The 15250-nt window shown below is 43.9% G+C and overlaps 1 protein-coding gene across 1 annotated transcript in view; it reads left to right on the top strand.

Moving 5' to 3' along the window:
• Positions 1-15250, top strand: part of LOC308096368 (ERC protein 2-like) — a gene marked incomplete at both ends in the record, with an annotated part of 339729 nt that overhangs the window by 179687 nt on the left and 144792 nt on the right. The window contains 1 exon segment of the mRNA XM_080443792.1: positions 7246-7445. Within this exon segment, the coding sequence (XP_080299918.1) occupies positions 7246-7445 (200 nt within the window).

The following is a 15250-nucleotide window of genomic DNA, read 5'->3' as shown; positions in this document are numbered from 1 at the left end:
TACTTTAAGTACAAAATGTGAGTACTTCTTCCACCACTGGGTTTAGGGTTAAGTTTAGGGTTAGGTATAAGCGGGGAACATAGAACCCGGGAGACGTAGATACGCTCCGGAGACAGCAGAGCTAGAGAGAGGACAATCTGGGAACCCATCGTCAAATAAAAAGGAAAAACAGCGCCCCCCAGCGTTTTTCACTTTTGCATTTAACTCTGGGGGGAGTGATTAAATAGACCGACGATGACTGGAAACCTGCGTTTGGTCTCTGCCCTCAGCCCTCCACTTCCGGCGGTGCGCCTATGTTTTCATTCCCACTAACAATATTTCTCCACGGAACACTAACACCATTTCTCCCAGAGAACATGGATCGTTTTGGTTGTAAGCCCACTTGTTTCTATGATGAAAGAACAAGTTAAAATGTTACTAACTTTCCATGGTTTTTGTCGGCTCCGAGGACGCTATTGTTAGATGAGTTTGGGTTTGTTTCCAGTGGGAAGCGAACGCACAGATATAAATCCTGCCCACTACATTTGATTGGGTAAAGCGCGGCCTGCTTCCTGATATGAAAACACGCCCCACTTGTAGGCTAACGCTCACAGGTTCTGAACGGGGCTCCCGGCAGATTCAGTAGCGCAGTTCTTGAGAGATTAGAGAGAGGATGACAAGAGAAGAAAGGAGAGTGTGCACGTGAGGGTACGAGGTATAGGAGATGGAGCAAAGATTTCAAAGTTTACTGAATGGGCTTTGTGCATAAGTCCTAGCTATAGTCCATAGTCCCAGGTGTTCGTTCACAAGGTGGCACATATACCCGCTTCCTGTTCCACTTTGTTTCTCCAGAGCTTCCTTTGATTGACTCGGCAGCAGATGTTGAACTGTAAACACATGCAAAAGGTGTCGTATGTGTTTCTGGTTAAGACCCTGCCCGTCGAGCCAATCAAACGAAGCTATGGGAAAAAAATGTACTGGAACAGGAAACCGGTATGCCATTGCCACCTTCTGAAAAACCTGGAACTACACAGTTATGAACAAGATCCCATTCTGCCTTGCCAGCAATTTGATTTGATCTATTCAATCTGCCTTTTGTGATGTCTCAATCTCTCTCTCTCTCTCTCTCTCTCTCTCTCTCTCTCTCTCTCTCTCTCTCTCTCTCTCTCTCTCTCTCTCTCTGTCTCTCTCTTGGACGTACCTCACTAACACTCAATTATCTTCGGTGTTGCCGGTTAAAGCCCTCTGACCAGAGATTGGATATCCCAAAGTGGTGGTCTGGGGTCTGGTGGTGGCCCACACATATTTAACTCATTTGTGATATTTACACTTTGGGGAGAATTTTTTCCCGGAATGATAACAGCAATTTCTACTCGACCCCATATATGTAACTGTATCTTTACAAGTAGAGCCCCCCCCCCCACCCCCCACACCCCACACACCCCCTCTCCTCCTAGCTGTCATAATATCACAAAGTCCTGTTGGACTTAGCGTCCCCTTTGGCCCTCTGTGCTCTCATCCCGTTCTTGGAAGGCCATAACAAACCTCCAGTCCACTTAGTCTTAACCCATTAAGACCGGGAACGCATTTATGTCATTTTTTAAATTTATTTGGCTATTTAAAAATAGCAGATCTACAAGCTCATAGCACGGCACCGCGCTATGAGCTTGCAGATCTGCTATTTTTTTTTTAAATCGTGAAAATGTGTGCAAATCTTTGAATATTGTTTATGTTGCTATAATATCAGTGGTGCTCCAACTTTTCCATGTCAAGGACCCCCCAAATGATATGTATTTGGCCGCGGACCCCCATCTCAAAATATGTCGTTCCAGGGACCCCCCCAGAATTACAGATCGGAGTTAAAAATGTTCGCTTTGAAACGTATATATATTGAAAGATTATACATTTTCAAGATTTTTTATTTTTTTGCAGATCTAAAAGCTCATAGCGTGGCACTCGGTGCTATGCTATGAGCTTGTAGATCTGCCCAAATAAATCTAAAAATGACACACAGATGCGTTCCCGCCGATCTTAATGGGTTAATGTGTGTCTGCGCTGACCGGGATTGGTCTTGATGTGTGTGTGTGTGTGTGTGTGTGTGTGTGTGTGTGTGTGTGTGTGTGTGTGTGTGTGTGTGAGTGTGAGGGGGGGTTATAGGTGAGGAGGTAATGGGGTCTGAGGACAAGGTAAACATGCCCTCACACACCGGGGACCGGCGCTGCCTGTGTTGCATTGGATCCCATCCCACACACGTCCGTCCTTTATTCAGAACCTGGAGAAGAGCTTAACCCATTGAGACCTTATAGGCCCATTCTATACAAATGCCTTCTAAATCAGTAGCCTAGTTCTCAAAGGTTTTTGTGCCGCGGACCCCCAGAATGATATGTATTTGTCCGCGGACCCCCCCCCCCATCTGAAAATGTTTTTTGCCAGGGACCCCCGCAGAAGAGAAGATTTGTTAAAAAATAAATAAATAAAAATTCAAATACTTTCAAGACTTTTCAAAGATGTTCAAAAATAGCAGTTTATATAATATATATATATATATATAATACAAGCTTGCTGTTGCTACAATCAGTGGTTCTCAAACTTTTTTCATGTCAGGGACCACCCAAAATGATATATATTTGGCCGTGGACCCCCATCTAAAATTATTTTGTTCCAGGGTCCCCCCCCCCCCCCCCCCCCAGAAGCAAAGTTCGCTTTAAAAAATATATATTCAAAGATTTGCACACATTTTCACGATTTTTTCCCAAAATAGCAGATCTACAAGCTTGTAGCGCGGCACTCGTGCCACACTGTGAGCTTGTAGCTCTGCTATTTTTGAACAGCCAACGCTATCAAATCCAAAATGGCGAATGAAAATGCTTTCCCGGTTTTAAGGGCTTAAAGCCAGAGTAATGCTCCACAGGAACTCTAGACATAATAATAGTCATTGAAAAAAAATGATCATTTATTTTCCCTTGAAACCCTGGAGGAGCCATGAGTCAAACTGCCATCCATAGGTGACACAGGTTACAGGTACCCCACAAAGTACTCCTGTTTTATGGAGAGGAGTTTTCTATGCAAGTGGTTCTCTCCGGACCACTAGCATAGTTCAAACAATCCCCACCTCACCTCCCCACAAATAAATACATACATATATTTAGTATGCAATAAAGCAGTGGGTCCGGGACCCCTAGGGGGTCCTCAGAGCTACTATAGGGGGTCCGCTAAAAAAACAAGAATCTGCACAACACTGATGATAGTCAATGAAGCTATCTATGAAAAAGTTTGATCTGCTACACAATGGTGTAGCAGATCAAACTTTTTCATAGATAGCTTCGTAAGCTTAGTAAACAATTTAGTGGGGGGTCCCTACTTCACCTCTCTCTCAGCTGAGGGGTCCTTGGCCTGAAAAACGTTGGAGACCCCTGCAATAAAGTAAACTATAAAGTTTAAGTTGAGTTTGCAGTTATATGGCATGACACAGTCATTTCTATTTTATTACAAATTTTTTCATGAATATTTAACATGAATGATCTTAAAGCCGGAGTTGCGTGCTGGTGTTGTGCAACAATTTAAGTATATAAAAGCCCTCAACAATCTTTATTTTATTTCAAGCTTTGTCAAACTTACTATCAACCCATTAAGGCCTGAGGTTCCGATTCTACAAAATGTTCTCTAAATCCTAACAGTTTTTTGAAAAAAACTTATGTTGCTGTATCAGTGGTTCTCAAACTTTTTCATGTCAAGGACCCCAAAATGTAAATGTTTTTTGGCCACGGACCCCCATCTCCAAATATTGAGTTCCAGGGACCCCCAGAAGCACACATTTTCTTGATTTTTCAAAAATAGCAGATCTATAAGCTATTAGTGCCGCACTCTGTGCCGCGCTATGAGCTTGTATATCTGCTATTTTTTAATAGCCAAAGTGTAAAATAATGCTTTCTGCGTAATAATGCGTAAAATAATCTAAAAATGACACAGATTCCTTCCACGTCTTAATGGGTTAATAATTTTTTTTCTTAAATTTAATGGACTATTATTTAACATATTCTGATACATTTAATAAAGGTAAAATATATATATATTTTTTAACATTTTCCCATGGACCACCTTTAATTGTGCCGTGGACGACTAGTGGTCCGTGAACCACTGGTTGAGAACCCCATGCTGGATCCTTTGGAAAGGATGTATTAGCTTTCCCTAGCAAGTAGCCGTTTTTCAAAAGAAAACATAACTCAAAGCGTCTAAACTTAAAGTACAAACTAAAGACGACGTATGAATTATAGCTATTATCAAACGTTGAGCGATTTGTATTACATTTTATTTCGTTTTTTTGCCCATGAGACGGTGTGTAACCCTCAGACTGTAGAAAGGAGCCACAAGTTTGTTCTGTTATTGTAATCTTACTCTTTCGCATAAACACATTAGATTTATATCCCGCTTTGACATGAGACAGGAATATACTTCGTGTAGATTTCAGAGTTAACAAACAAAAACAAAAAAAGATCACTGATACATGTTATGATTATGAACAAATTTTATTTTTTTTGTTGAGCAAGAGATTTATTTGGGAAAAGTCATTGGGGGGGAATTTATTTTTTATAGCCTCCCCACTATCTTTGGAACAAGGAGAATGATTCATAAATCATTTCATGTTGTTGGTTGTTTTGGTTCTTGCTGTGCCCTTGGCTGTATGTCCCCGCCGTGGTAGTAGTAGGGCCTCCTGCACTTATGCATTTTGTTTATCTGGTGGGTCTGTTATGATTGGCAAGCCGAACGCTTTCAGATTGGCTGACGGTAATCGTTAACAGACGTCTGAACACTTTTGGTTTTTTTTCTTCTAATGACAGACTCAAACACCCCCCCACCCCCACCTCCCCCCATCCCTCCAGACTTATCTAGACATGACTCCCTGTCTGCCTCGCTGTGTGTGTGTGTGTGTGTGTGTGTGTGTGTGTGTGTGTGTGTGTGTGTGTGTGTGTGTGTGTGTGTGTGTGTGTGTGTGTGTGTGTGTGTGTGTGTGTGTGTGTGTGTGTGTGTGTGTGCGTGCGTGCGTGCGTGCGTGCGTGCGTGCGTGCGTGCGTGTGCGCGTGTGTACTCTTGTATTGCTATACTTGTGAGGGCCAAATGTCCCCACTCACGTACAGTATATAGCGTTTATGTCGGGCCGAAACCTCTTATCTCCAACAGTTTGTACAGTGTCGCACAAACATATCAAAACGAGCTTTTAGATCTGCTACTTTTGATGCGTTTTTGAATTTGAATCCTGAAAAGTGCCTGTTTTGGACATAATGAGGTTTCCACCCGACATAGACGATAGTCGAGAAATAGACAATCTTTGATTGATTGAAATTGATTGAAATTTTTATTAGGCAAAAGAATGTAAAACAACACAGTTACATTAATAATGCTTTTGTCTAAATATAATCTTGAAGACAATTTAACCTGATCCTCACAAGAGAAATGGTTGTTTTATGGTTAAAACAGATTTTGGGGCTTGCAATTAGGTAAAGATTAAGGTTGGGGTTAGGATTAGGTATTTAGAGGTTAGGGTTGGGGTTAGGGTTTAGGGTTATGCCTGATTCATATTCGTTGCGCTATCTGGTGTCGCGCACCAACACGAGGCAGCGCGCCGCGCTGGGAGCTTGTAGATCGCCTATTTTCGACTTAAGGCATATAGGGTTAAAAATCACAAAGAGACTGTACAAATGGCATTCATGAAATGTGTGTGTGTGTGTGTGTGTGTGTGTGTGTGTGTGTGTGTGTGTGTGTGTGTGTGTGTGTGTGTGTGTGTGTGTGTGTGTGTGTGTGTGTGTGTGTGTGTGTGTGTGTGTGTGTGTGTGTGTCGGGCGGACGGACGGACGGGTGGGTGCGTGTTTGCGTTTAGCACTCACTTGATGATGTTTAAACGAATCCCCTCAGCTGTCTCAACAAGCTAAACAATCCTCACAAACACAGCGATGGCAGGAAGGCAGAGAGAGCGAGAGAGGGAGAGAAAGAGAGAGGATAATTCTAGGTTTCAAACTTCCTCTGGGATATTTTTCACAGAGAAGAAAAAAGAAGCAAATCCATCACTGTGGCCCTGTCTGTTTTTTACGGTGTTGTGTTGTGTTGTGTGTGTGTGTGTGTGTGTGTGTGTGTGTGTGTGTGTGTGGTTTTGAGAGGGGGAGGGGGATAGAGATGTTTGATGGTCTCATAAAATCACATGCAAAACAGAGGGAGAGACGGTAATTTCATAATGATAATGACTTGAAAAACTCCGGAGCGAGGGATGCCCCCTGGGGGGAGGAGGGGGGGGGGGGGGGGGGGACATGATGGCAGAAAAAAAACCACAGGAAAGAAAGAAAGGCAGCCGGGGGAACGACAGAAGAGCGGGACGGTGGTGATGATGATGAAGGGATGAGAGCGGATGAGAGGGAAGAGGAGAGGGGGTTTTGCTTGAGCTATACGCTGCGACCCCCCCCCTAACCACAGATTGAGACACAGGATTGGTTTACCTTTGAACCCCCCACCTCCCCCCACACACACACACATACCCATGCCCCTCAGATCTCGCATCTGACCTCAGATCTGTGTCCATGGGTGATCTTTCATCTTTCTTTAAAAAAAAACGTTGCCGTCGTGCAGAAAACTGTTGTCCATTTAAAAATAAAAAATAAATCCTAAATGAATGCCCTTCTTCGTCGTACAAGTGTCACACAAAAGTAGTGAAAATATCAGATCTACAAGCTCACAACATGGAGGCGGGCCATAGAGGCACCGGAAATCCCCACCCATCCACTTGCATTGAATGGCTCACCCAGCGCATACTCCTAAATCACCCCTTTCTCCCGGGTTGGGAAATGTGACGGGCGGGGACTATTTGGGCCTTCTGTGACACGTTTTGCACCACGGCGTTACCTCATATTGGACATTTTGGTATACTGTAAGTTTCAACTACTAGTGGATGTGGTTTAGTGCCTTGATAAGTACAGAGGCGTCATTACATAATAAAAATTGAGGGTGGCAAAGTTGCACACTTAAGCTCGATTTCAAAATTAGCTAAAATACATTTTTTATATTTTTGACAACATAAAAAAAGACTCTGCCTGTAAAGTGATGAATATATGGTTGCAGAAGGAAAACAATCTCAACGGAAGGTTCATCTGCAAAAAAACATGGGTGGAGGAAATATACATTTCGAGGTGTACATGCATGTACACACACATGTGTACATACTTTCTTATGTACTGTACATGAACCCTAGCTTCTCTCTTGTCCCCCGTTGACCTCCGTCAGGCGCTGCTGCACAACGCCGAAGACGCCAGCAGGAAGTGTCCGGACGTGGTGGACCGCCTGCGTCTTCTGGAGCAGGAAGTGTCGCGCCACAGGGAGGAGTCCAGGAAGTCTCAGGCCGAGGTGGAGCGGCTGATGGCGGCGCTCCGGGACGCCGAGACGGACAGGTCCAGCAAGGACAAGATGATCGCCGACCTGGAGAGGTGAGCGACGTAATTCATAAAATAAAAATGTATTGACCCCCAAATTAATATGTAATTGGCCACGGACCCTGTTCTGAGAACTGTTTTGTGCCAGGGACTAAACTGCTAAGCTATATTAATTAGCACATCTCCGATATAGAGAGCTTCCAATAGCCTGATCCCAATACTCAAAACGTCTGTCCTCGCGTCGTCCACTCGCGTTGATTCCTCGCGCCCAATTAGCCCGCCTCCGAGCGAGGAGGGAGGAGTCGATCGGGTCGCTTTAAGGAAGGGGGGGTGCTCATCCCGCTCAGTCAGCGTCATTTTGAAAAAACGCAACCCGCAATTACCAATATTTACAAGCGACTTTACAGAAAGTCGCTTATAATAGTCGCTTAACATGGCAACACTGGTTGTTATGTGAAGGAGGAAAATGTATGTCACAGGAGAAACAAAAAAGTTAAGTCTATGGCACACATTCCGACGAAAAGACTTCTGCAAAGGAGAGTTTCCAACAGCTTGCTGTATATTGGTGTTTTCACTGTGTGTTTTGGTTGCCCAAAAAAACGTCCCCGTCTACCAAAACAAACAGTGAGAAACGCCACAATACAGTGAGAGGTTTCTGCAGGTAAACCCCACCACACTACTCCAGTGGCTGATACCTGCTGATATAGAGGGAAATTATTCATAAAACAATGATTTATTGCATTTATTTGTAAGTTACATACTATGCCTTTGAGCTTGGGAGCGTGAATGATTTCCAGTGGTGTAAAGTAACTAAGTACATGTACTCAAGTACTCTACTTAAGTACAATTTTGAGGTACTTTTACTTTACTTGAGTATTTCCAATTGTCAATACTTTTACTTCTACTCCACTACATCTCAGAGGCAAATATTATACTTTTACTCCACTACAATTATTTGAAAACTTTATATACTAGTTACTTTGTAGATTTTGATTATTATTACAAAACATAGATTAACCACTTGAATCAGCCCTATATATATTTCGTCCATTTGAAAATATCAGATCTACAAGCTCACAATGCGTCGCAAAAAGCACATTTTGGTACCAGAGTATTTCTACATTGCAGTATTGATACTTTTACTTAAGTAAAATATTTGAGTACTTTTTCCACCACTGATGATTTCCGGGTCACGCTGGAGGAGGCAAGGAGGCAGAAATGTGAGTATTGGGATTCAGCTCTAGAGAGAGAGACAAGAGCGGGTGTCCTGAAAAGTGCGGCGTCCTTTTTTTTGTTGCGAATGACACTTTGTGCTTGAACCGCGCATGAACTCTTGCGCGAGATCTGCAAGCATTCAGTAAGTGCTCTATTTATAAAATAGTAATCCGCAAGACGTAAACTTGTCTAGATTGTGTCCTCTCAGCACTTGAGACCACTTCCACCCTGTCATGCTTTTTGTCTGATGTAATCTGTACTGTAGAAGTGCATGTACTATGTACTCTCTACTTTAAGTGTACCAGGGTTGCTGGTTGTTTCTAATGATTATTTTCTGGTCATTTGTTTTTGTTGCGCCGATGTCCACAGACCTGGGTGAGTAGCCACTAAGTGTTCTTGTTAAACATCCATCCGTCTGTGTCCTCTTCCTCAGTCACTCTCAACGTCACGGCGTAGCCCCAAAGCGTGCTCGGTTTCCAACTTTCCCAGGATAAAGTTGGTTACCAGGGGGCATTTTGGCTCCGAGCTGATTTTCAGCGAGCTGGGATTTGATTGGCCTTTTCCCTCATTAACTCTCAGTGTTTCCCAAACAATGGGTCGAGGACATATTTGGGTCGCGGTCCGTCATTTTTATGGGTCACGAGTATGTGTCCTAAAAAAAAAAACATGAATTCAAAAGATTTTCTAATTTTACACAAATTACACATTTTCAGGATTTTTTTTAACGAATTTCGTGAATTTAGCTTATAGCTTGTAGATCGGCTATTTTCACTATTGGCTTATTTGGTTAATAAACACATTATTTAGGTAAGTTTTGGTCCTGAGGACACCCAAAACTTTCTGTTTTGGGTCTCGAGCTAAAACGTTTGGGGAAACACTGACTCCAAACATCATGGCGTGGGCCCAAAGCGTGCTCGGTTTCCAACTTTCCCAGGTATAAAGTTGGTAACCAGGGGGCATTTTGGCTCCGAGCTGATTCTCAGGGAGCTCGGATTTGACCGGCCCCGCAGGGACGGTAAACGCACGGCCGCGTTTACCGTTTACTGGCGCACGTGAAACAATCTACGCCCCACGCTCACTGTTAAAGCCATGTAACAATGAGCGAGTTTATACGTTTCCTGAATGATGTCACTGGAGACGTATAGAGTGTTGTGTTGAGTGGAGTGAGACCGCCGAGCTACTTCATATACAGTACACACACACCCCTATCGAGTGTGTGTGTGTGTGTGTGTGTGTGTGTGTGTGTGTGTGTGTGTGTGTGTGTGTGTGTGTGTGTGTGTGTGTGTGTGTGTGTGTGTGTGTGTGTGTGTGTGTGTGTGTGTGTGTGTGTGTGTGTGTGTGCTGTGTGTGAATGAGGTGCAGTCTCATGAAGACTCCTCTGCCTCGACAGTCTTGACAAATTAATACTCCAACTGGTGTCTGTGTGTGTACTTCATATGTGTGTGTTTGTGTCAGCAAGGCTATAAATGTGTTACTCAAATGTATTGTGTACTATACGTGTGTTGGTGTGTGTGCGCGCTTACTGTAAAGTCCTTGGTGTTAATTTAACTCCAAACAGGGGGGGGGGGTGAAACAGGAAATCTGTGTAATTTTAGATTGTTGCGTTGGCTATTCAAATATTGTAGAAGTACAAGCTTGCCATTTTTGAACATTTTAGAAAAATCTTGAAAGTGTGAGATTTAGAAGGCATTTGGTCGTAATGGGCTTAATGAAGAATGAAGAGTGTGTGTGTGTGCGTGCATGCGTGTGTGTCCGTGCACGTGCGTGTGCGCGTGTGTGTGTGTGTGTGTGTGTGTGTGTGTGTGTGTGTGTGTGTGTGTGTGTGTGTGTGTGTGTGTGTGTGTGTGTGTGTGTGTGTGTGTGTGTGTGTGTGTGTGTGTGTGTGTGTGTGTGTGCGCGCGTGCGTGTGTGTGTGTGGACCAGGCACCCAGCCAGTGGTGTTCAGTGGGAGGCAGTACTGTACGTACATCCAGCCTAGACAGAGCTACTCTGGCTGTTTATACTGCTCTGTTTATTGCTGGCATTCTGCTACTCAATTATCATCTGATTTATGGATTGGCATGCTGTGTGTGTGTGTGTGTGTGTGTGTACACACCCAAATGAGTGGTTGTGCAGTGCCAAGGCAGAGGTGTGTGTGTGGATATAGACTGAGCAGCATGTGTTTGTGTGCGTGTGTGTATCTGTGTGTGTGGTGTGTGTTTATGCATGGATAGGATGGTGCGTTATGGTTATGCATGTGTATGAACTGTGGGCGTGTATGCAAGAATGTGTGCATGTACAATATCTATGCCGGGTGTGTGTGTGTGTGTGTGTGTGAGTGTGTGTGTGTGTGTGTGGATAGTACTGTATGTACCGTAAAGGTGTGTGTGTGTGTATACTGTAGACACTGTACAATCATGTTTGTGTGCGTGTGGTTACGTACTGTACAAGTGTGTGTGCGTGTGCGAGCGTGTGCGTGTGTGCGTGCGTGCCTGTGTGTGTGTGTGCACGAGTGCGTGTTTCTGTGTGTGTGTGTGTGTGTGTGTGTGTGCGTACGCACGCGCCGCGGGCGCAGGCGTGTCCGTGAATAGGGTTGAAATGGATAGCTTCTCAGCAGGGGTCTCTCCGGCTGCTGAGAAGAGAGAGCCATTTGAAGAGAAAGGACTTCTATTCTTTTAAAGCACACAGGCCCCCGTCAGGTGTTTGAAAGCCGTATAGCTGCGGTTCTGAATGGCTCAGAAATGGATCTGGATGTGCTCCGAACGGCACTGCGTCCAGCCCTAGTTTCCTGCCTCATTCATTAGCCATTTTACACACTCTCTCTCTCTCTCTCTCTCTCTCTGTGACTCTGGCATGGTGACGTGCGTGCGCTGCTGGCTCATTCTCATGACATCTAGCATTCACCCAACACTTACAGCCGGCGCTGCAGTTTGCTCCCACTGAGTTTGTTGTTAAAAACCCAATTTAACCCATTCAGACCGGGAAAGAATCTGTGTCATTTTTAGATTGCTTTGGCTATTCAAAAATAGCAGATCTACAAGCTCATAGCGCGGCACCGAGTGCCGCGCTATAAGCTTGTAGATCTGCTATTTTTTGGGAAAAAAAACGTGATTTGTTTTTGCAAATCTTTGAATGTGTATATTGTTTTAAAGCGAACAAAATATTTTGACATGGGGGTCCGCGGCCAAATACATATCATGTTGGGGGTCCGTGACATGAGAAAAGTTTGAGAACCACTGATATTATACCAGTTCTTTCAAAAACTGTTAGGATTAAGAAGACATTTGTAGAATCCCCCAGAAGCAAAGATTCGAGTTAACTAGAATTTTCAAAAATAGGAGATCTACAAGCTCATAGAGCGGCACTCGGTGCCGCGCTATGAGCTTGTAGATCTGCTATTTTTGAATAGCCAAAGACCTCTAAAAATGACACACAGATGCTTTCCCGGTCTAAATGGGTTAAAAACCCAATTTAACCACATGAAGCCTGTAGCGTCCCTATTCCTGGGGCGATCTACAAGCCCACAGCGTGACACGTTGTGAGCTTGTTGTAGATCGGCTATTTTGTGAGAAGAGAATTGGTGTAGATGAAAATACTAGCAGACCTATATAGTATTAAAGAACCCTGGGGAACCCTGGTCAACTAAGTATAATATACTTAGTAACGACAGAGACTATATTTTCGTCTCTGTCCTAAACTGTTACTTTTCCGGATTCAAATAAAAAAATAGTGAAATTAGCAGATCTACAAGCTCAAGACGCGTCGCTTCGCGAAAGGTGGTCTCGCTTCTTTCTTCCATAGATTTGGTTCCTTTTTGCAGCTCAGGATCTTAAAAGAATTATAATATTTGGATGTCTCGTCTTCATTTTTCATAAGATGGTGGTTGATTCATGTCCTTACACTACAGTACTACTCAACTATGATTTTGCACCAGGACAGATTAATATAGCATACGATCCATCGTACAAGCTGATACCCGTGTGGCCGCACTTATGACAAAGGCAGACTCGGCCACGCCCCCAAATACCCGAACTGTACATATGTTTGTCTCAAAGAATTTGAGCGGGCGCTGTCGCAGTTTGCCCCTGAGTGTCCTGAATATATCGGGCAGAAACCTTACATCTCCATATTTCAACTTTTTTGTTTTTTTCGTAACTTAATGCCCTACTTCTTCATACAAGAGTGTCACACAAAACGCGTTGTATTGCGACTTGCGTGTTGTGAGCTCATAGATCTGTTTTCACTATTTTAAATCGTTTTTATAATGATAATAAAACAGGAACGGTTTTGGACGTACAAGGTTCCACCCTACAACAACAATATACTGCACTTTTGCCGTTGTACAGTGATGCCAATGTCTTGCTGGCCGGCACCATAGGAAAAAGGCTAACCTGTAAAAATGCAGTCGACCGATTCAGATCTGATTGATTGGCGAGGACGGTTCAAAAGTGAAGGGGCTAAAACGGCGTAAGCCATAGATTTAGGCTGGCAGGCTTGTGCCTGTGTGTGTGTGCGTGTGTGCACGTGTGCCACATATTGCTGTACTTATGCAGGCCAGATGTCCCCACAAGTGTAGTAGAACTTGAGAAATGGACCCTGTGAGGACCATTTTCCTGGACCCCACGAGAGAAATGTTGTTTTCATGGTTAACTAGAAAAAGTGCTCCTCGGAGCACAGGTCTCCGCCAGGTCAGGTAGGTTATTGTGGGCCAGCAATGTGTGAAATGCACCAATCAGGATGGAATATGAAAAGTCAGACAGATCCGTCTTGATGGCCCTCATTTATCAATGGAGTGTACAAACCAGCTTAAAGCCCAGGAATTAGCTTACGCCCCCGTCCACATGAGATTTATCAAGCAGGTGTAAATCGCAATCTTGGATCCCAAGTAGTGCCCCCAGCGTTTTTCACTTTTGCATTTGACTCTGGGGGGAGTGATTCAATAGACCGACGATGACAGGAAACCGGCGTTTGGTCTCTGCCCTCAGCCCTCCACTTCCGGTGGTGCACCTTTGTTTTCATTCCGACTAGATAACATTTGTTCCACCACGGAACACTATGGGTTCCGTGACACTATCCCGTGAATATGACTCTTTTATGCTGAGGCTGAGGCACACAAACTGATTTAGCTCTGTTCATAAACAATTTACTTAGGAATTATGTTCAATATGAGCGGGTGGCTTAAAAGAGCCATTTTGGCTGTTTTTGTTAGTCCAAGAGAGAGAGGGTACAGGACCACGGATCCATTTGGTTCCATCTGTACCCTCGCTGAGTTAAGTTTAGATCGCATTGTAACGTTACCGCGATGGAGTAAAGACACTGCGTTTATGATTTGAGTTATTTTGTTCAAAACAAGCCTCTCCTGCAAACTTTAGATGCCAATCTTAGCTAATCAGGATGGATTATGAAAAATCGGACAGATGTGTTGATCATAATTATGACTGATAATGTGTAACGATTTGCGTGACGTTTGGACAAAATCTGTAGGAGTAATATCAAGAAATGTGTTTAGCAAAAATCGTCCTCCTGGTGGCCTATAAAAGGCAGATGTGTGGACGGACGGACAGGGTGCAAAACCTTCGGCCTGGCGGAGACAAAGACAACAAAGACTTTTAGAGCTGTTACAACTAGGAAAAGATTCAGGTTGGGGTCAGGCTTAGGATTAAGCGTTTAGGGGTTATAGGGTTAGGAGTTGTTTGTACCGTGGTAGCATTTGTTTATCTTCATCTGCGAGTCTGTTTCATGCCACTTGTCTATTGATGTGTGTGTGTGTGTGTGTGTGTGTGTGTGTGTGTGTGTGTGTGTGTGTGTGTGTGTGTGTGTGTGTGTGTGTGTGTGTGTGTGTGTGTGTGTGTGTGTGTGTGTGTGTGTGTGTGTGTGTGTGTGTGTGTGTGTGTGTTTAGAGAAGCGAGTGATATAGATGTTTTTCAGCGTTTGGAGCATCTCTCTCTCTCTCTCTCTCTCTCTCTCTCTCCTCCCTCTCTCGTCCGTCATGTGGCTGAGGTTGATGTCTCATTAGTGTCAGACTAGTGTCCGTTATCAGCCTGAACCCAGCGCTCAGGTCAGCACACACGGTTCAGAGGTTACACACCCTAGTTAGCAGGTCACATGCAGACACACACACACACTCACACACACACACACACACACACACACACACACACACACACACACACACACACACACACACACACACACACACACACACACACACACGGCTACTGTAAACACTGTGGAGGGGAGCAAAATGGACCCAAACAAATAGAAAGTTATAGAATAGAAGGTTGTCAAACTTTTAGATTTCAAGGACCCTCAGTTTTATTATGTGTTAGAACCACTGATCCCTGTTTGATAAAACGTTCTCTCTCTGGGACCCCAACCTACATTGTAAAATACTAACGGGTCCATTTGGTTCCATTTGTACACTCTCTGAGTTATACAGACCCATAACTCCTCAAGGACCCCTGGGGGTCCCCGGACCCTACTTTGAGAACCACCGGAATAGAATAGAATAGAATTCCTCTGTCCAGTTTATGATGTCAGTACTTTAATATCACTCATCTGCATATTTGGGCAACGTTTTAGGCAGCCAAATATGACCTTCATTTCCCTTCCAGTATAATATTGACATTGTAACGATTAAAATGTCAAAAAGTATGAAACAAATG

The sequence above is a fragment of the Gymnoscopelus braueri genome (assembly GCF_963280865.1).
Source record: "Gymnoscopelus braueri genome assembly, chromosome: 12".
Taxonomy (NCBI): Eukaryota; Metazoa; Chordata; class Actinopteri; order Myctophiformes; family Myctophidae; genus Gymnoscopelus; species Gymnoscopelus braueri.
Note: the sequence above shows the minus strand (reverse complement) of the source record. Positions and strands in the feature narration are given on the sequence as shown.